The sequence below is a fragment of the Limanda limanda genome, chromosome 14 (genome assembly GCF_963576545.1).
Source record: "Limanda limanda chromosome 14, fLimLim1.1, whole genome shotgun sequence".
NCBI lineage: Eukaryota > Metazoa > Chordata > Actinopteri > Pleuronectiformes > Pleuronectidae > Limanda > Limanda limanda.
Window position 1 is genome coordinate 24,643,123 of NC_083649.1, and position 22,909 is coordinate 24,666,031.

At 40.8% G+C, this 22,909-nt stretch overlaps 1 protein-coding gene across 1 annotated transcript; it reads right to left on the reverse strand.

Moving 5' to 3' along the window:
- Nucleotides 1-5,206: 5,206 nt before the first annotated feature.
- On the reverse strand, nucleotides 5,207-21,614 carry robo4 (roundabout, axon guidance receptor, homolog 4 (Drosophila)). Its single transcript, XM_061085793.1, has 19 exons — nucleotides 21,396-21,614; nucleotides 19,206-19,532; nucleotides 18,220-18,377; nucleotides 16,487-16,607; nucleotides 16,186-16,324; nucleotides 15,832-15,959; nucleotides 15,374-15,489; nucleotides 15,057-15,288; nucleotides 14,826-14,947; nucleotides 14,526-14,697; nucleotides 14,222-14,413; nucleotides 14,090-14,132; nucleotides 13,548-13,660; nucleotides 12,546-12,872; nucleotides 12,234-12,338; nucleotides 11,931-12,078; nucleotides 9,197-9,424; nucleotides 8,719-9,068; nucleotides 5,207-6,188 (listed from the first exon to the last, which is right to left on the reverse strand). Exons 1-19 carry the CDS (start codon nucleotides 21,442-21,444, stop codon nucleotides 6,001-6,003), a joined length of 3,258 nt encoding a protein of 1,085 aa, XP_060941776.1. The 5' UTR covers nucleotides 21,445-21,614; the 3' UTR covers nucleotides 5,207-6,000.
- Between the last annotated feature and the right edge of the window lie 1,295 nt (nucleotides 21,615-22,909).

Consider the following 22,909-nt stretch of genomic DNA (forward strand, 5'->3'; position numbering starts at 1 on the left):
GGCTTTAATGGAAAACCCGAATGCAAAAGTGACAAAGCATCTGTAATAGCCACAACACAACTGCAAAAGCAACAATGCGAATTTAAAAGCTACAGCACAACTGCTAGAGCCACACAACGTAAACACAATCACGACGCAAGTGAGCGATAACTGATTTTAGCTAAAGGAGCAGACTTCGGAACTTTTTCTCTCTGTGATTCTTCTGCATTTTTGCTTTTTCGAAGCGCTCCCAGCAACTGTACCGTAACACCTCAAATAGACTGGCATCACATTTTAACCCTTTGATACACAAGCTATGCAAACCCCCTCTAAGGCACAACATGGGTCAAAAATGACCCGTATTGACTTACAATGTTATTTCATGCACGGCTGAGTGTTTCTTTGCTATATTTTTGGAAATCTAATTATTTCATAATTTAATATTCAAAGTATTCATTAAATATCTTGTTTTTAATATCATTTTATCTTTCATAATTTATGAACTAAAATAGTTTTTGTATTTTTAAATCAAGTTTACACACATGGGTCAAAAATGACCCGATTGAGTTTAAATTGTAAATATCTTTGCAATAAATTTATTTCATCATTCAGAATTTCAGGAATTCCTCAATTAACTTGTTTTTGATCATCACAAATTCTTATTTTCATTTGTCCTTTTCTCCTTTTTTAAGCATTAACTGGCGAGTCCAGGTTTATATAAATGATGGCTCACTTGACCCCCACATCTGTGACTTGACCCCAGAAAGAAACCACTGCCAACTTCTTTTATTGTCAACATCCAGGGACGTGGGAAGAGGCTGTAAGTTGGGGGTGCTGTAGTGGGAGTGGAATTATTTGCTTTGTTCAGCCTGGGGTTAAGAATAGGCTAAAGGCATCTTCATATTTTCATACACATCATTTGTATTTAACGAGTTTATGTGAAAACTCTTTTAGTGAAAATTCCATTCATGTCACATTCTAAAACAACAGGCTAGTAGAAAGCATATTGAACAGGTCCATGGCCTCATTGCACACAGCGGACGAGAACATATCCAAATATCCACAATCCTTTAACTGCTCCAACCGCACCATTTAAACACCGAACAACAACACAGCCAAATACATTTGTACTGACAAAGTATCAGGGTGAAATTAATGGTTAATGATAATGTTAAACTGCTCGGTCATAATAAACCAAACACTTGAGCTGGGTGCTTAAGTTATACTACTCCAAATGTGGCTTGGCGCTCAGTGGTTGTGAAGATAAAGTCCCTCAATCCGAAATGTGTTTCAGTGCCATTACTAGCTACTTTTAATGATGAAGCATTGCTGGCCAGGTACTGAATGTGACTTCCGTTCAACATGATACATTTCATTACTTTAATAATTATTCAGTATTTAAATATTTCACAAAACTTCTCTAGGCAATCATTTGTTATGTAAATAAGATCAGGGAAATTATTCTGAATAGTTTAAATACTATTATTTTGTATACATCTGTTTTTATACATCTTCTGTGATGTCTGCCTTTTCCAACAGGGGGTGCAAGCAGCACCCCTTCTTCCCACGGCCCTGTCAATATCAGTTGTCGCTAAATTCCGTTGTGTATGTTTGAGACGTCTCTGCCACCATATTCACACACACTGTTCTATCACCATATTGATCATTACTGATTAATTCAATTGAACATGCCGGTTCTAGTTCTCACATAAACTCAACTTGAGAAGTGACACATCCCTTCCACTTCCTTTGAAAGAAAAGTAGTCCCAGCTAGTTGACGCTATGCTGATTTAAACTGCTGGTTGCTTGGTCACTTTGAGTACCACTGTTACTCTGCCATCAGTCAACACACCGTTGCTGTCAAGTGAAGACAATCCCGGGTTTGGTGATTTGGGAATTTACAGACAAACTGAAAAAAAAATCTCTTCGGGGTTGAGAAACGTCTCTTGTGTTTTTTAAGATTACAAAAATAAACAATAAGTCAGAGAGAAGGAAACATTTAAAACCCATCACATCATCTCAAGGACCAGCTGTCACAAAACTGATAGACGGTTTGTTTTGAGGTTCGTGCTTCTCTCAAGACGGCAACAATGGGATTAAACAGAAATGCAAACCAACATGGACACATGGATGAATGTGTTGTCCAGAGTCCAGTCTTCCAATAAATGTGCTAATGTGCAACACACCTATGTATGCGTGTTTGTGTGTGTGTGTGTGTGTGCGTGTGGGCGTGTGTGTGTGTGTGTGTGTGTGTGTGTTGAGGTGGTCAACTGGTCCTGAGTGAGTGACAGGGCAATAATGAAACAGATCACCCATACGGGCGCCATTGATTCCCAGTTAATTGAATGATTACCACTTTAGCATGCAACACCACAGCTAGCTGTGCTGTCAGTCACTGTGTGAGCTGCGGCCTGTGTGACGGAGGGAGAGATAGCTGCTGTAATCACACTAACTGGAGTGCCACTGCTTTCTATTAGCATATACCATTTCTAACAAGGTATCAAATCAATTTGCTGTGAATGCACCGTGCACATGTTAAACCAATATTGTCTCTGTATCTATTTCCTCCTCACGTTATAATCCATTTGTGTTCTTCTATTCTATTTGCTTTGATCCCATGAAGAATCCTGTTACGTTAGTGGCTGTGAAACCAACCTCAATTCCCCAAAGATCAATAAAGTGCCATCGTATTGTGGACATATTGGTGCCAGTAAAGTCAGTCGACTGAAATGAACAACTGCGTCTTTTAACCATGACAACCTGAGGATTCAAATGTCAGCCAACAGAACTGCTAAACGGTTTCACATAGACACACTATAAACACGGACTGTCGGAGGAAGTGCTAAAGAGGGTCGAGTATCATGAGCAGGGTCGAAGCCCGTGATGTTGGACAGGCTGAGGTATAATAAGGCTGGAGGCTTAGATCACACACACACACACACAATGCTGCCCATGGCTTTATGTCTGGTCTAAGAATGGTAATTATCTATTTAGTAAAATCACAGACTAGAAAAGACATGCAGTAAATCTGTTTCAGTGTGTGTGTGTGTGTGTGTGTGTGTGTGTGTGTGTGTGTGTGTGTGTGTGTGTGTGTGTGTGTGTGTGAGGTTACAGTCCATGTCTAATATGGGTCATTGTTTTGCTGACATGCTATATAAAGAAGCTATTTTGGCAAAGACCAAAATCAGTGATGCACAAATTCCAAGGGCAAGCGTGTGTGTATATGTGTGTATGTGTGTGTATATGTGTGTGTGTGTGTATTAACTAATAAGACAAGCAGAAATACACTAGTGCTTGTTTCATTAGTGTGAGCCTCTATAGTGTGTGGTCTGGTTGGTCAGTGTGTGTGTGTGGTTGTGCGTGTGTGTGTGTGTGTTTGTGTGTGTGTGTGTGTGTGTGTGTGTGTGTGTGTGTGTGTGTGTGTGTGTGTGTGTGTGTGTGTGTGTGTGTGTGTGTGTGTGTGTGTGTGTGTGTTTGTGTGTGCGTGTGTGTGTGTGTGTGCGTGTGTGTGTGTGTGTGTGCTGTCCAGCGGAGCCAGGGGCTTCTTCATGTGGAAACATATGGCCTTTAGTGAAAAGAGACAGATGAAGGATAATCCCTTTGGCAGTCCACTTTACACACACACACACACACACACACACACACACACACACACACACACACACACACACACACACACATAATCCAGTGTTTGCACTGCTGCATATAGATTGTAAATAAAACACAGTGTGATAGCTCAGCAGTTCAAAGCTTGTGCTACACAGTCAGTTCTGTGTGATGTCCTCATGTGTTTACTCCTAATAACAGGGCTGCTAGACTAAACTGCAAATCACACAGGCTGATTAATAATAATAATAATAATAATAAGAAGAACTTTATTTGTATATAATCAAAATGTTGTGTAAAAAAGGGAACGTACAGGAAAAACTTCTCCAACATCTTTCATGAACTGAAGTAAATCCTGCTCCTCTCTTGAAAAGGAAAAATAAGTGACCCCTGCACCTCACATTCCCGCATGTATTTTTTCAGCTCCAGTAATTATGGACCATTTTGGGGTTTTTATTTCTCCACACATAAATTTTGATTCTGGCTTGGCTGCTCCCGTGCAGCTTATACATAGCACAGACAGCAAAGCACTTCTTAGCCCAACACTCCCACTCTCCGTTTGACCCGAGTAACCCAGATAAAAGACATGGATTACTTTGGAAAAGGAGCATGTTGTGCTTTGCAGATGACAAACACTCATCCTGGACACAAAGTCATTGAGGAAATCACATTAGGTTTACTGTAAGAGCATCTGCTGCTGCTGCTGCTGTAGCTTTTCCCCTTAATACTCATACAAGTCAGGCCATGTTTGATTATAACATCAGAACAAGTGTAGACAAATAATCTGCTTTAATCAGGGAGAAACATGAGGAAGTCTTAGCTTTTACTTTAGAGAAATATTAGTTACACTGCGAGTTTAAAATTACACTCACCCCGCCTTTGTAATAACAAACCATTGATTAAGGTTTAATTATTCTCTCCAATGGGTTTGTAATTAGAATCCATTATCAGTCACTGCAGCATTGTTTGCCTTGGCTAGTCAAGCCAAACAGATGAGGTCTAAACATCACCTTCATGCTCTACATAGCCATTAAGAACAGCAGGGTCAATTAAAACCCAGCCCACAGGACGCAGAGGGACAGTGTGGAATTTGAAGATACTTCTCTTCCTCCGGCAGCAAAGTGGAAAATCCCCCCGCGAGAAACTGCAAATACATCCTGAAAGGTGGACGTGTCAAAGCTCCTTAAATCATCTGAAGAGAGTCTGAAGGTTTTTTTACAACGCAGTCACCGTGTGGAGAGGTATTTTTCTTTTAAACTTTAAATGACACAAGGGAAACATAGAATAATGTTGCCTTCAGTTGAATTTTGTTTCTAACTCTATCAGCAGGAGCTTTTATTTTACAGCTTAACTCGGACACATCCACATATCCTTAAGGTTCCTGCAAATTGTGCAACTGACTTCAAGTGATACAAAGATTTTATTCAAAACTATAAAACACATCTGTAATGTAATGTGTGCAAAAACAAATACAAATTCTTACAAAATGTAAAACTTTTACGCTACAACCATAAGTGAATTTATATTTTTATAAATATAAAAAACGAGCAAGCATGCAAAGACTAAGCTAAACTTTTATTTTATATATATATATATATATATATATCAAATTAAACTTGGTTAAAGGTTAGACTTATGTCAGTTCAAATAAATGTGAACAAAGTGACTCTGAACTACAGAACGTTATGTTGCAAATATGAAACAGTGGACAGGGTGCATAAAGACAAACAATATTCTCATAATATAAAAAAGAGTTCTCAGAATGTGAAACAGAATGACATTATATGATTTGGAAAGTGTTTATAATTCTTTAAATAACATCTGTTGAATAAGCTGCATATTTACATTTGGTCAGTAAATCAAATCTGTACATAATCACTGAGCTGCAGTGTGTTTGGAACAGATACAAAAAGTGTTTAGTGCTGTATTTCTTTTTGCCTAATGACTGCTGTCTCCCTGTCTTGCATCCTGTCTTTGTGTCTGTCTGGCCTTTTCAAAATACACTGGCTGAGAGCGTCCTGAGGGAAGTGGCTCATTATCCGTTCTTCTAATGAGAGGAAAACACAAGCAACTCAGTGAAAGTCATTTAAAGGATGCAAAATAGTAGGCGGACTGTCCTGAGGTAAACTGGGAAAGGTTTTACAGGCAAATAACAGCAGATGTGCATCTCCTGGCACAGGTGTTCCAAACATCAAGGAGTGAGCTGCAATTATACTTCAATTCTTTCTTTGCGTGTGAGATACCACAACACGCCTGACTGACTCAGACTTCAATGATGTTTCCTGCACTTCCATTAAAGTTAATCAATAAACGTTGCAGCATCATGTCTGAGCCCTGTCCTCGTCCTGCACTCCTGGCGTTGCTGTGGGGTGTTTCTGACGTTCTCACTGGTGTCGTTTCCATGACGCAGGGTCCCTAAGCATTAAAGGGTTTGGTGCTTCTGCTGGGATATCGGGCTCTGTACCTAGCCTCCATTTCCTCCACCCAGGCCATGCTCCAGTCCCACGCAGGAACAGGCTCCGGCTCCGGCTCTCCGAACGAGTCGCCTTCTGCATGAAACGACGGGTACAAGGCGCTGAGGGGGGAGGCCGGCGGAGAAAAGTCTAAACACAGAAGAGGATGACATGTTGGCCTGCATTCCAATAACAAGCATAATTATATTAAAACAAGAACCTTTTTGCCTTTGGAGAAGCAGAAGGAGTAAACACTTCCAGACCTCAGAGGAGCACCTTTCACGCTGATTCTCTTAGGAAAAGCAAATTTAGAAGCTGCTTTGAAGCAGCTGTCTGTCTCTGAAAAAAAAACTATTCTAATATCCTTGAGGCAGCAGAACTAACAGAGCCATCTCACATCAGCCACTCTCTGGATTATGAAGGTAGTGGCACATTTCGAAGACCTCAGACAACATAGCTGTGCACTAATGATAATAGTCTGTTCTCTACAGTGGCCCTGGTAGAGAACTACACTGAGGCCCAGTCTAAAACAAGCTAGTCTACTGTTTACATCCTTCAAGTCAGCTTTAAGGTGAACTTCTCTCCTTGGTGTGGAGAGTTCATGAATATTTGGTGAATTGTAAAGCTGAATATTTTCTTAGCCTAGCTCAATAAGAATATAGACAGACAGTATTTTGTATGGTCTATCAAAAAAAGAAAATGCACAAGTCACATTTAACATGTACTCTTACGACCAAGTGACCTAATTCCTTTTGAAATACAACTGGTAACAGCTCCGGATCAGCAAGATGTCAATACCAGATAAGGAGATCAGTGGAGTGATCCAAGGTTTGGGACTCAAACTCTTCTGTCAGGCCTTGTGGACGACTTTACACCCATTTGACACCAAAACTCGTCATACTGACTATTATGACCTGTGAACTAATCACATGAAAAATGTCCCCACTGTGTAAAGACCTTTAGACTGAATAAGAAGCTATAAAGAAAACGCACAGGGGCTTTTTTTGTGACGGTGCTTTGCTATATGGGTGAAAAATTGCAGAGGCAGACAACAGACAAAAGTGAAAAGTTTGGCAAATGGAAAAAGCTGAATGGTGCCCGCAGGGAGAACAGAGTGACTGATGAAGTGACACAGGGGGAAGGATGACTCATCTGGAGGTTCAATTTACTGAAAGGCCCAAAGTAATTGCCTGGTTGCACCTAAGATATTAGATTCAATGTCTGTGTTTCTTGAAGCAACAGACAAATGAACAACCACAGAAATCCACACACTCTTAGGTGCACACGCACACGCACACGCACACACACACACACACACACACACAGACCAGCTGGAAAGGAATTTGCAGCCTCCAAACTAATTCAAACTTATATTTTCTTTATGATCTTGAACGTGACAAGAAACACATATCAGGAACCTGTGTTTTGAATTTTATGGTTGTGTTTGACAGTTTTAGTGTCGTCAGTCTGTCTTCAAGGCTAAGTGTTACCAGTCTTCTTTGACAGAGAGCTCCATCTAGTGGAAGAAAGCATTAAACACAACAGGACAGGATCCTCTCATCTTCCAGGCCTCACTCTAAAATATGAACCGGTCATTCCTTTTTGACACTAAATAAAACAAATTTATGAAGAGAAGCAGCACAAAACAGAAAAATATTTATGATGTTTTTTTTAGATGTTCCTCTTTTCTTTTCTTTTTATCCTGTGAGCTAAACATCATACCTCCAAAAGGGTTTGGATGATATGTGAATTTTTTTTGAAAATCATTAATTGAACGAGTCATAACTGGTAAGATAGAGTCTGTAACTGGTGACAAGAGCTCACTTACTTTACTGCCTTAAATGAGAAGTCTATAGTTTTCTTCTTTCTTTAAAATATCCCACGTTTAGACCAACCACGAATGTATCCTAATAATAAGTGAGTGTGTTTGCTTGTGTGTGTGCTTGTGTGTGTGTGTGTGTGTGTGTGTGTGTGTGTGTGTGTGTGTGTGTGTGTGTGTGTGTGTGTGTGTGTGTGTGTGTGTGTGTGTGTGTTGGTGTCATGTCCAATTAGCCACACTATCTCTAGGACCACCAATTTGTAATTTTTATCAGTAGACCTTCTCAAATACCCCCCAAAAAACCTCTCCTCCACTCCTCTCTTCTGTCTCTCTCGTATTATACAATCTCTAATTAATATTATTTGTTGTACTTTCTTTTTATAATAATTATCCAGTTTCTTTGTTGGAGTTGTTTGTAAATTTCCTAGTTTAGATCAGGAGAGAGTATGCAAATTTGAATTTGTGATTTTGAAAGATACTTTACGATCAGTCATCCTGAGATTTAAGGTGAGATTTAGGGCTAGAGTCTGACTTTAGTACTGGTTCAATATTTTATGTTGATAATAATAATTGTGTGTGTCCATGTCTATCTCCACTTCTGCTGTGGCAGATCTGCAAATTAGTGTCCTCAACCCTGTGCTAGGGTTGTCAAGCAAGGCAGCCATTTTTCATGACTTTTCTCAATGAGATCATCTTACTACATGTCAGCTCTAAGATGATTTACTCAAATCAAATTCGTACCATTACAAAACAGCAAATCGGATCCAAACAGCATTTTTCTAGTTTTTGATTCCATTTCCTAATTTATAAAGATATGACAGTTATCACTCCGATTCCAGCAGATATTCCTCCTGTGCTTACCTGACAAAGAGGCTCCACTCATAGAGTCTGCTGCCACAGCCAGCAGGTGGGCAAAATGTGCACTGTCAGACGTGTAACAGCTATCCACAGAGCTGATGAGGCTGGTGCGGGCGCTGGCCATGTCGCTGTCCATGACTGAGCTCCAGGTGTTCCACAGGGAGCTGTCCCACTCGCTGTAGCAGGAGGAAGGCGAGCTCTGGAGGCGGGCACGTCGCAGGCCGATTGGTGGCACTTCAAGCTCATCAGTGGAAGGGTCATCCTCCAGCTGAGTGTCGCGGACCGGCCCACACATGTAGCTCAGGTTCGGGGAGAAGGTGTGGGACAGGAGGGAGCGCTGTTCAGGCAGAGCACTGTTTACAGAGAGTGATTACATGGTCAGCTTATATGATGTGCTCTAAACTGAACTATACAAAAGTGTAGCTGTCAACATTGACTATTTCTTCTAAAACACAAGATCATTTCGACAAAGTTGTGTCACCTGCATCTCTCTGGTTTAGGACTGAGCTCTAGGTACTGGGTGGCTTCATGAGCTGTCAGTGTGCCTCCATGGTCATCATCCAGTGACATAGTGTATGAGGCAGTAGACAGGTGGCTGTGGGAGGGGCAGCTGTTGGCTGTGAGTCCTGGGTGCCAATGCTGGCCTGATTCCTCACACACTGACTGGAGAGAGCCCATGTCCACTGTAAGCTTTGTGGAACGACTGGAGCTGAGGAGGTTGCAAGAGACACATGTTTTCCTTTGTCGTTACTTTCTTCATCAGTAACGACTGGTGATATCAAACAGGTAATATTATCCAGAGGTAGATTTTAATATGAAGCTCAAGCCAGCAGCAGTTTAGCTTATCTTAGCATAAAGACTGGAAATGGGAAACACAGGTAGCCTGGCTCCGTCCAAAGGAAACACTCTCCAGTCACAAAATGGCAGACTTCCTCTTGGCTGGACTCAGTGAGTTTACCTTAGGCTTTGTTGATGGACGACCAAAGCAAAACGTCAGCTTTGTGGAATTATGTCTGTTCTGCATAACTGTCAATGTCCTGCCACTTTGTAACTAATCTGTATTATTGTAACTTGTGTTACTTTGTTTTTTCTGGGCTTGTGCAAAGACCTTGTTAGTTTCCCCTTGGGTGTGATGTGTCATGTTTCTTCATTAGAAGATTCATACAACAACACTGCTTTTGTCTTCTCTCTTAGCAAAGAGAATGAAAATACATTTGTGTGATCTGTTGCAGTTCTATGTGGAATGAAATCGTAATTTACTAAAGCTTAATTAGGACGTATGTAACACAAGTGTGAACTGTTATCAGGCAGTATTGAGTTAGACTATAGACTAAAATTAGTGGACGTCATATGTGTACACGTTTTAACAGAGATCATGAGTTACACATTGTGTTTGTAAAAATGTTAGCAGGGATCTCATGGAAGCCGCAACGTAATTCCTGGGGTTCAGCTTCATCATCAACATCTAAATGAAGATCAGATGAGATCCAAATGAAGGCAGAGTTGGTCAATGGATGCGGCCCTAACAGTTAGTTACTGAGTATTCATGGATCAGAATGTGAACATGTGGATGGGTGCTGAGCTGGTCCAATGTTTAACTCCCTGTGGAGGAGGCTCAGTGAACCTGAAGAAGGCGACAGTCTTGGGCCTTTGGCTCCTTATACTCACTCCACTGTAAAGAGTCTTGGTGTTCTTTTTGACAGGGCCTATATTTTGAAAATAAAATTTCCTCAGTATTCGGAGGTAGCTTTTTTCAACTACAACATTTTGCCAAGGTAAAGGCCTACCTCCCACTAAAAGACCTAGAGAGAGTTATCCATGCAGTCATAACGTCCCGTCTTGAATATTGTAATTCCCTATATGTAGGCTTAGACAAATCCTCCATAAAACGCATACAACTAGTCCAAAATGCTGCAGCTCGCCTGCTGACAAGGAAAAAAAAGAGAGACCATATCACAGCCATGTTGCGCCTCCTACACTGACTTCCTGTCTGTCACAGCCTCGTTTTTTTAAATCTTACTTTTAAATTTTAAATCTCTTAACGGACTGGCATCATCTTACTCATCCAAACTTCTCTTTATGCACACTTCAGTTAGGGAACTGAGATTTGCCACTCAACTGCTCCTTGACAAACCTCAGACAAGGCTTGTAACCAGAGGTGCTCGGGCCTTCGCAGTAGCCGCCCCCAAACCAGTGGAACAACCTACCACTTCACATTAGATCTGCCCCGTTTTTAACACATTTTAAATCACTACTAAAAACACACCTGTTCTCCCAGGCTTTCTCCTCGAGTTGAGTACGTTTCATCGCAGCTGATTTTATTTATCTTATCGTATATCTTATATTTAATTTTATTTATTTATTTATTTTACGTTAATAATTGTATTTTATTTGTAATACTTGCATGATGTATTACTTTTTTACTGTCCTTTTAACGATACACCTGTAAAGCACTTTGCTCACATCCAGGTGAACCAGGGAGGAGGGAGTGGCACAGCTCAGACTAGTTGGCCAATCAACTCCCCCTGGATTTAAAAGGCAGCAGCTGATCTGCCAGAGGGAGAGACAGGGACTGAGACACGAGAGACTGAGCTCAAAACCTGGATGCCACAAGACAGTGCTGGCAATTTAACCCAAGAGTTTTTGTAGTTATGTTTGCGTTAATAAAGTACGCTGGAAAGCTACTGTTTTGTTTTTCAAATAAAATAATTAAAGATTCAGTCAGCTGCAGAGCAACATAACACTACATACAAGATGGAGTCCTTAAATGGTAAATGGTTTGTATTTACACAAAAGCATTTTACAGTACTATGTTATCTGAGGGCAGCCCCTTTCTATGAGGGCCATTCGGGGTTCAGTATCTTGCCAAAGGACACTTTGGTATGCATATGGGGAAGACTGATCGAACCACATACATACAAGTAGGAGATGTAAAGCACCTTGCAGGCCTGTAGGAGACGCTCATCTCTTTAGGAACAGTCTTCAAAGAGCTAACAACACATCTGAAAGTCCAAATTGTCCCTCTCCACTAAAGTGAATATGAAAGAGCCAAATCAATTCAGCACTGCTAAATCTTATCTGCCCTGGTTCCTGTGAGCTACACTCTCATTATACTTCTTCTTTATCTGACCCAAAGGAAGTCGCAGAGAAATTAGTAGTGCAGCCAGGACATCTCTTTTCTGCTCTCCCCAGTCTGGTCTGTGTGTTTGTCTCACCCTTCATCAGAGGTCAGGCTGTGTGTGTCCATGGTGCTGTCTATGGGCATCGGTGGTGGTAGGGGCAGCATGTCCACTAGTTGGACTGACGCAGAGTAATGCAGCAGGCGAGGACAGCCAGCAGCGTCACTGCACTCTGGACATCCACCTGGAGAGTCAAATGAAATAAAGGATAGATTATTACTATTTAATTCATACTGTGTGTCGCTGAACATGTTCGAGCTCAACTACATGTTTAAAACACCACTGGTGAGATAGGAGTTGGTGTGTGGACATAAAGTCAGTGTGTAGATTCAGTTGTACCATGTCGGCCTGGTGGTATGTGACTGAGTCTCTGCTTGTAGACACTGGAGGGCCAAGCCTGCTTTCTGGTTGGCACTATGGGGACACTGTTTACTGCATGCAGCTCTGGGGGGGAATGAAATGAACAAATGTTTTCCATGTTGAATTTATATTGAACAAAAGCAGTCTGCAGCCACCATAAGCTGAAATAATGTTTTACAAGTTGAGGTAACATGGTCGGGCAGAATCAAGCAGAAAAGGAGGAAGATGAAAATATTGTTAACAAACTCTAACAGTGGTATGTACTGACGTTACATTCACAAAACCATTTACCTTGCTTGCTGTTGTTTTTTTCCCATGACTCTCTCAGCACACCCATCTTGGGCTGGGGACGTATGGCTTGTTTCCATGGCAGCAAGTCACGGCTGCCAAGGGACAAGGTCTTTGCGACAGGCTGAGGGAATATCCGGATGGTCTCCGCTCCCTGCTGATGTTGCAGGCCGTGAGGCATTTTAGAGCGTTGCCCAGGACTGTTGAAGGTCTTGAGGCCGTTTCCCATCAGGTCCACGTAAAAAGTGCCATAAACTCCGCAGCTGTCTGTCACGATGGGGACAACTGAGTCCAGACGGCCGGGGTCCTTCTTGGATGAGACTGGGAGACCTAATGAAATACAGAGGAGTAAGTACAGACACTGTTCAGTCCCAGCACATATTTATGGTAATGCTTTTGTCATCTTCAAGTTGTAAATACACTATGATGTTCAGAACAAGCAACAGTGGCTTTTCACTTTCAGTTCTCTTGACGTTCACATTGACTTATTCCAAATAAACCGAGAGCTGTGATTAAAGTTATTGGATTGACAGATGATTGGACAGTTTTGTCGATGTCATCCTGCATGAGCAGCTCCAAAATCCAAGAAACGATTTTTGTAGTGTAATATTACAAAGATATTTGTTTTGCTGTCCTGGATTCAACTCAATTCTTATTAGACTAGGAAAATATGTTACCATGGTTACCAAAAACGTTGCGTAAATATGGACAGTATTTCATATTATCCACATCAGGTGAGAGAGAGTTTGGTTCGTCTGTTCACGCCACAAACCAACCACATCGCCATGGCAGCAGACCAAGATCACCTGAAAATAAGTTTGATTGACAGCTTTCACACCAGCCTGAACACACTGAATGAAACTGTAGAACAGGATAAGTGTGAAAACCCCCAATGAGCCTCTTACTAATGACTTACAATCAGTTATATAGATTAGAATTAAAGTTTACCACGTATATCAAGCATTACAACATGAGCTTACCTAAACATCTGTCATTGTAACTTACTAGTGCTCCTGATTCCTGGATGTTTTTGACCTTGGGCCCATAAGTCCTGATACTGCTGGCTGAAGGCAGGTCTCCAGCCTCCAGAAATCCATGGGGAGTCTGGAGTCGCCATGCTATAAGAGAGGATGCACATATTGAACAAAAATGAACCATAAGGCACTCTTCTTTTACAGTGTAATACTCACTGATGTGAAGTGTGGATTTTAAAATCTATGAATTATTCAATCTGAACTAAAACTCTATCACGTTGGTTTAAGAGAATCTGAGGTAAACTCAAGACAAAAATAACTTGATTTCATATCTGATCTCAGTGTTAGTTTTAACATATTATATAAAAACGATCGTGATTCAGATTCAGCCAAGAATCTGAACGTTTTACTTGTCCAATAAAGCAGTAATGTTTGAAAATGTATCTTTGACTGGTATGACAAACAAAAAAAATACAATACAGTACCTAAAAAGACACAATATTACAACTGAAATGTCTTTGCTTTTTACATTACACCTCATGTATTAACCCCTGACTTTTGTCTACACTGTACCTGTGTTTAATAATGAGATCTTCACAGGCCAGTCTGCGTAAACCTAAGGAGAAACAAAATACAACAGCCAATTAAAGCATTTTTTTAGTTATTTTTTAGAATGAGCATGTTTTAAAATGATATAACATGCACCTTTCACTTTGCCATGTCCTGGTATGAGGTGGCCTGTCCTGCTGTGGCGTCTGATAAGGTAGACAACTGCAACCATCAGAACACACCACAGGAGGGCGCCAATAATGCCTATGAACACTGGGTCCTGAAGCAGGATCTGAGACAGATGTCGTCTTTGGCTGTCCAAGTCAGGGGGGGCCCCTATCTGTGTGTCTGAGAAGCAAACAGGAAACAGAGGAAATCAGTTTGGCGTCACACTGCGAACACAGACTCCACTATCAGCGCACTAGCCGGATGTGGAGATTAACAGGGCTCTTTTGCTCACTTATGACAAATCCATGGGGGTCACTCAGTGTTCCAACTCCGGCTCCATTGACAGCTGCCATGGTGAGCCAGTATCGTTTCCCTGCTTTGACAGTAGAGATATCGAGGCTGTGTTCTCCACTGTCCACTGTCCAGTTCTGATACTGCAGCTCCTCAGACTCCACACACCACACCTGAGCAAAGAGACAGTTTGTATCCTTAACATGATCCAGGATTATTCATGTTGTTATCTAATGTTTAAACTGTCTGTATTCATGGTTTAAAATACAAATCACACAGAAATTGAGGAAATTATTAGGACCTGGTATCCCTGGATGACACCGTTGTGGGTTTCATGAGGAGGAGGCTCCCAGCTCAGGTGGATGGTGTTATTCAGTTTGTGATTCACGGTGATGGACACAGCCAGCGGAGAGGCACTGGGAACTGTGTAATTAAGTCAGACTTTACTATTATCTCACCATGGCTGTAATATGCACTCGTGTATGTAGTAGGAAAAAAATAAGAAATAATCTCAAATCAAACCATTTCTCACCCGTCTCTGGAACTCTGAAGTGTCGGGTGTTGCTCTCCCTTCCATACAGGTTACTTCCATAGGGACGAACTTTGAACTCGTACTTGTAGCCTCTCTTTAAAGGGCCCACCTGAGTCTGGAAGCTGGGCAGTGTCACCTTCTTGGCTGCCCAGTCCGAGCCGGCAGGCAGCAGGCAGCGATAGAGAACCTCGAAGCCATCAAGGTAATGTGGCTGTGCCGGGAGGAACTGGAGCTGGTCAGAAGGAAAGAACAGGGTGGCTCGCACAGCTGAAATATTCATGCTCTCTCTGAAACCCTGTGCAAAAGCTTTTCCATACCTTCCATTGTACTTGGGAAATGTTGGACCCAGGGGCCACGATGGTGACATTTTCCAGAGCCACTCGCAGGGTGGACAGCTCTTTGTGAAGGTCTTTCTGTATAGTGATGGTAGCCTCTGGAAAAAAAGAGTTTTATTTCAATGTATCTAATATAATCTATTTCAAACTGAAACACTATTTTTGCTTGAATCACCTTGAGTCAGTGTGTTCTGTTTCATCACGCCTTCTAACGCTACCAACATCAATATACTGATCTACACTTTCTTATCTTGAGCATCCCATGAGTTTCAGTTCCCATTCAAAATAAGCTGAGTATATTAACCAGTCTGTCTTTGCAGCCCTTGTCAGTTCAATCTGAGTGATAGTGAAATGTCTGGTATTCCCAGAGTATTAACAATGAAAAACAGACTTTTTTTTTGTGCTTTTATTGTATTTTAAAGCTTCAGATTTCATCTTACCTTCAACTTGTAGCTGTGCGCTGGCAGTGACCACACCTACATCATTTACAGCAGTGCAGATGTACTTCCCAGCATCTTGGGCTGTCACATAATGGATCTGGAGAGTCTGGTCTGGGTTTACAAGGTACCTGTATTTGCACACAGGACAGTAAGTATCAAATTTACTGCTCAGTGGCAAGCTAAAATAAAATACATATGGCAACATGACATGGTGATTTTCAAGGACATTTTTAAGTGTGTGTTCAAGCAGTTAAAATTGGTCATACCAAAAGATAAAATTTAATTTATTTGAGTGTCGAGATAAGCAATAGTCAGGTGTTAAGAGACCGTATTTCTTTGTTTTGTCACATGTACCTGCCGTTAGGAAGTGGCCCCTGCTCTCTGCTCCAGACCACAGAGGGTGGAGGGTCACCTTTAGCTTGGCAGTAGAACTGGGCAGGCTCCCCCATCCTCACTGACACATTTTCTGGCTTCAGCACCAGAACAGGCTTGGCTGCAGTAGAAGAGAAGAGGAAGTCAGTACTTTCCTTTACCGTACGGTGCCTGAGTGATTTGTCTGTAGAGGGAGATCTTTTCTTATCACAATAAAAAGAAAAATATTGAAAATACACTGGTAGAGAAGTGGTAATGCTGAAGTGGTAATAAAGTGTCTCACCCATCACAGAGAGCCGAGCCGCTCTGCTCTCTCTCACTCCCACAGTGTTACTGGCCACACACACATAAGCACCAGAGTGTTTCTTCTCTGCAGGAGCGATGATGAGCTTTCCACTCAGCTCCTACAGCACAGGAGCAGAAAACACACAGGGCCCTTTCACAATGCGTCAGCTTCACATGTCATGTGTGTTGGTCAGTTTAAGATAAGATTTAAAACAAAATATTACATGTGATCTTCAGCTGCTTTATACAGTTGATGGATTTTAAAGAGTCCATTTATTATGTCTTTATCACTATAGGCCACTTAACCAGGAACAATGTTTAATGAGTGGACATATTTAGTAAGTTCCATCACTCTGCCATTTTGGCTGCTCCTCTGTCATTTAAATCATGAGCACATCTTTGTCTTTTAAAGTAAATCTCTTTTTTCATTCCTCCGCAGGATGAGTTACCTTCCTTTTACTTTTTTCCAACATGCAACAACCAATGTATATTCCTGTTTTCTACACTGAAAACTGAATATTTGAAGCCATCAGGTTAGAAAGGTGCAATAAATGATGGTCAGTCATCACTAAAGTATGGCAAAGAGAGTTAAAGGGTGGATTTGGTGGGGAGTAAAACACCGGTGCTGGGTCTGGTTTCAGTGCAAACCCCTGGATCATCAGGCAGGTTTCACTGTCCATGGAGCTGCAACTTCCAGGTCCGCATTGCCTGAATGTTGAGCCCACTGCCCCTGCAGTACCTGTGTGCGTCAAAGCCAGCCAGGGAAGTGCGCACGTGACCATAGAATATGAGATCCTCAGGGAGGTGGGGGACTGGGCCGCTGGGACAGAAAGAGTGGAACCACTGCATGTACAAAATATGTTTGTCTTGCTCGGGCAGCAGCCACGGACACAAAGATGTCAAAAAGGCTTTTTTCAAAGCTCTGTGTCCAGGTGGTGGACTCCATGCATTATAGTGAGTAAGCAAGTTAGCAGTCCTCACACACACACACACGCCATCATCCAGTCTTCTATGTCTACATTATGAGTGTAATTATGGTGTCATAAGGTGCACTAATGATTTAATTGTCTTTAATTTTGTATTTATCTTTTTTTGTCTCTATTTTCTTTGTAACCATTTTAGGATGCTGGGGAGGGTTGTGTGTTGGATGGGGATTTGTTTTGTTGTGTAGTTGTTAAATACCAATTAAAAGAATGATTTAAAAAAACACAGCAAAAAACTAGGGGCCTTTAACATTTTTTTACTGTAGTGATTCTCAGTTGTGCATCTTTCCTCTCATATTTTTATGTGGATTTAAAGGATGTGTATTTGCGATGGTCATCCTATAATGATATACTCAGAATCGGAGAGTCACATTGAATCTAAAGAACTTTCACACATGAATGAGTTCAAAATCGGAAAATACAACTTCTGAATCTAATATGACTCAAACCGTATCATGGCCTTCCCTTTAAACTGTGGAGACGTTTTATTTTGTCTTTGTCCTGCTTGATGTCCATGTCTATTACAGATTGTTTTCTGTTAAGATGCATTCTGGGACATTGAATTTAATTAGGGCTGTCGTCCCTTTTTAAACTCATCATCATCACCTTAACAAAAATGCTTGCAAACTTGGTGAATGTCTAAAAGGTGTTTGCTAAATTTCATATGAGAGAGAGAGAGAAAGAGAGAGAGAGAGAGAGAGAGAGAGAGAGAGAGAGAGAGAGAGAGAGAGAGAGAGAGATGCCTTACAGTGTAGTGGATGTCACTGATGTTAATCGGCAAGCCATCCTTCTTCCAGACGACGTTAGGTTGAGGGTGTCCTGCTGGGGGGCCACAGTTTAAGACAGCCACATCCCCCTCTGCCACCTCCACATCACCAGGCTCCACGCTGAACTCCTCCTGCAACACTGGAACAACACAGTTGTCTCAGCCGGGTCAGAATTACAGGCCTCTGTCACATCCAGAGCCATGAATACTCTGAAAACAGTTCTGATTAGTTGTCTGTATCATCATCAGCCGGAGGAAGTGAAAGGAAATAAATTAGTTTCAATGTTTATCCAACACAGATAAAACGATAACAGCGGTTTACTGTCACTGTGCTACCCCATGTCAAATCAATAACTCTTTTTTCCAGACCACAACAGTAGAAATCCCTGTTTGCACAGTGGTTTACACAATTCTAACAATACACTCGTAATCATGCAACCAGCAGCACCAACTGTATCGTCACCAAAAAAACATCACTGTGAACCAGCCTTTAAAGACTATTTACCATTAAAGTCATCTGTTTTTATCATTAATCATTACTAAATGATTATCATTATTAAAGCTCACAGCAAATCCTGCTTTAATTAAGAGCTGCAACTAATGATTATATATAGTATCCTATATTTTATTCAACTGTTTTGTCTATAAATTGTAGTGTGTCATGTTTCCAGAACCAAAGATAACATCAGGAAATGTCTTCCTTTAAGTTTTCGTCCATCAACAACAGATCATTCGATTGTTTTGGGTTCAACTTAAAATCCTCATCACAAAACATTCATATGATATAAAATGTTTCTAAACATCATCAGTGACAGAAACTGTATTTATGGTGTTTCGGTCTCTTTCTGTCTATCTTCTCTAATTTGTAAATGTGTAAAAAATGTGTGAATGTTTAGTTTGATAATTGATAATTTAAATATATACATATGTTGAAAGGTAGAAGACACTTCAGCAGTGCCTGATCTTACCTGCGATATACAGTGATGCATTTCGACTGGTGGCCTTCCCTGCGCTGTTCCTGGCCACGCAGGTGTAGACCCCTTCCTGTGTCTGACCTCGCCTGCCCCCTCCGACACTCAGGAAGAAGAGGCTGCCCTCTGACAGAACCATGGACTGCCAGTGCCCATCTCCATTCACTGTCTCCAGGGGTTGACCGTTGTACAGCCACTCGATGGTCGGCTTGGGGTTGCCATCGGCGCGGCAGGAGAGGGAAGCGGGATTCCCAACTTTCACTACCACGTCAGAGGGGTTGAGGACGATACGGGGCAGGGTCTCTTCCATATGAACTCTGGAACCTGAGAAGGATAGAGATGGAGTGAGCTACTGTATGTTGTGGTTCTATTTAATCAGATGTAGAAAAGCAGAAAGAGCTTCAGCTGCTCAGTAAGCTGTCCGAAAATGTAGCTTTAATTCCACTTGATCCTTACACTTTGCCATAAGAGTATGATTATTTTGGGATCAAAACACGTATTATGAATGCAAGTATCTCATAAAACCACCCCAGAGTTTATTTAACTGGCAACAGAACACCCATTACAAACTAGTTTAAACCCTGCCACCAACAAACAATCTCTATTTGCAGCCAGCAGCAGTTGAATGCCATTGTTTAAACTTCCCTTGGAGTTGGATGACCTGGGTGAAGGAAACAGGGAAAATGTGATCAGCTTCCTGACAGGGGAGGAGGCTCCAACGTCTCAGGGACATCAACCACAACAAAGGCAAACTGGAACTTCCCCATCAACTGTACAGTATATCCGCATAGAACAAAAGACCCACTTCACGTAGAAGTTTACTCCCAAATGTTTACAAAGGGAAATATTTCCAAAACTGATTACGTTCCAATCATATTGTGTCAAAAAGCGGTTCAGTCTAACAAGATTAACTTTTAATTGCTGCTTCTTTTCTCATTCACACTTTCTTTACAAGTGTTCAAGTGTTGCATGCTGCCTGGTCCATTCAAAATAAAACAGTGCCAAAAGGAAAGAAAAGACAAAACCAAAAGATTGCCAGAATATCAATGGTCTGGAGATGTCCATGGGCTACAAACATTAAGAATCGTGTGAAACAAAATGCGGTGTTATTTCACATTTAAATTGAATATCATGCTAATCTGGCCAAATAGTTTTGGCTGCCTTGAATTGGCTGGGACAGAGAAAGAGGCTTGGCTGGTCATTGATTCACTATAGCTGGAAATGCCTTCAAATTAGGGCCGACAACAGCCTGTTTAACCTCATTGTCACTTTGTCTCTTCACATTCTGAGGGGAAGAAAAGAGGATGCAGCCAAAACATCAGTGCGTCATGGTCAACATATGTTCTCAGGAGGGAGGATAAGGATGCTTCTCACTCACTCATGGAAAAACAATTATCAATGTGTTCCAAAGGATTTAGGAACACAATGTATTTAAAACAAAAAGAAGTACGGGAAAGCGAGGTGGGCCGCATCCAAACCACGGACCTCAACATCTCCTGCCCCGCTTATTTGAAAGGGCCACACCTCTTGAAAGGATTGTAATTGATTTAGATCAACAGAAAATTAATTGGCAATAGATATTAAATAAAATAACATAGAATTCATTCAGTCAGAGATTCTGGTAAGTCGATGCAAGGAAAGTGAAGTCAGATTTATCCGAAAGAGAAAATGAATGATCACAATATTGTAAGTGGACTTTCAAACTGCAACACACTCAGTTGTTTTACTGAGCAATATACTGATATCTAAAGTTTAACATTTCATATTGGTTTGTACCGTGAACGTGTACAATATATTCAAAATTGTGTCATGAGAATTGGTTTTGTGAGCAATTTACACTTGATGCTGCTTTTAAAATAATTTTATTGTTCAAAGTCATTTTTTATTATTTATCTGTCTCCTTTATTGTGAGTCAGATGAAGCAAAATATCATTCAAATGTGAAATTGTCTGGTTCTTTGCATGACGATAAATATCTTTTGAATCTGAAGTCTGATGACTAACTTTTGAGGTCAAACACTGTATATACACAATATACAATATGCACTGTTTGTTATACCTGAAGTAAAGACGAAGAGCAGGGAACTGTCCTTCCAGCTTGATTAAACATGATACTTAATATTATACTTACAGTGAATATTTATTATATTTTCAAATGAGTCAACACATGAATACTCAATGTACTCACCGGACAGAAAGACCCCCAACACCGACCACAATATTCTCATCGTTAACATGAACACAAACTTTCCAAGCCAACGTGATGAATAACTTCTACCAGCCTAACAACAAAGCTAGATGTAAATTACGTAGTTTATTTTTCTTCCTCCGTCAAACTGTTTTTAAGTTCCAATAACATGTTTCTCTAAATTTACGGACAGCATGTATTTCTGTCCCATAATGTGACTCAATGTTTCTCTTCTGTCCCGTGAACACACAGCGTGAAGCTGGTGTAGTGACGGACGGATACCTTTTTCAAAATAAGATACATCCTGAGCAAAAAAATAAATCCACTTCCCTGCACTCTACACATATAACACTATAACCTCAATACTTATTTTTCAACCAGTATTTTGTATGGTTTTTGCACTGTTTAATTTTTTTATTTTACTCTTTTATTTACAAAAACGAATTTCAGACTTTTAATTTGAAGGCAGCGCACAAGCTTCCTGTATTTTTCCATCTGTCTGACAAAAGCTTGACAACCTGAACCTGTCCGGGGTTTTTGTCACAAGTCAGTGTGGAACACTTTAAAGTTCATAAAAGCTCTTATACACATATACACATACACTGAACATACATATTAGATTACCACTGGGAAAGTTAATAAGGAAAGTGTCGGGTAAAATTAATTAATAATTGATTAATGACTCTAATTGGATGAACAGGATGATTTATCAATACAACACTATCGCAATATGTTTTCAGTTTTTTGAACCTAGAGAGAAGTCATGTTTAACGTTTCAGCTGCTGAGCACTGAGGACTCTGGTTATCTCTGCTCACTTTAATAGGTATCCATTGTTTTGATAAAAACACTAGAAAAGACCATAAGAGTTTAAAGGTCCAGTGGGTAGGATTTAGGTGAAAGGGATATATTGTCAGAAATTGAACATCTATAATTGAACATCTATACATCAATTAATCCTAGTCAAGCTTTTACTACAGTGTAATCATCTAAATTGTACGAAATTGTTGATTTCTTTACACTTGAATATTGAAATACTTTATATTTAAGTCAGGAGCGGGTCCTCTGTCTACGGAGGCCACCAGTATTTAACAGTTGTCCAAACTGGACAAACTAAAGACCTTCAGAGTTTTTATGACAACTGAAGGCTTCTACATATTCTCTTTCATGTTTGGAAGGGGAGGGTGAGGTGAGGGGTATTCAGCTGCAACATGCAACTTTACCACTAGATGTCCCTAAATCCTACACACTGAACCTTTAAAAATATAAGCATTTTCTTCAACATCATCACATACCATCAAACTCTGCTCCCGGTGAAATGAGGAGAACTCCCAGTTTTTGTAGAATCAAAGTCAATATAAATGGTTGAGGTGGTTGTATAATTGTTCTGCCGTCTAAATATGCTGGCCCAACTTGGAGGTTTGTTTTTGACGATTTCTGGCAGCAGATCTTTCAACACTTTCATGAGGCAGGAAGTTTAGAATCTCCCATGTTTCTAAACAATAGAAGGAAATGA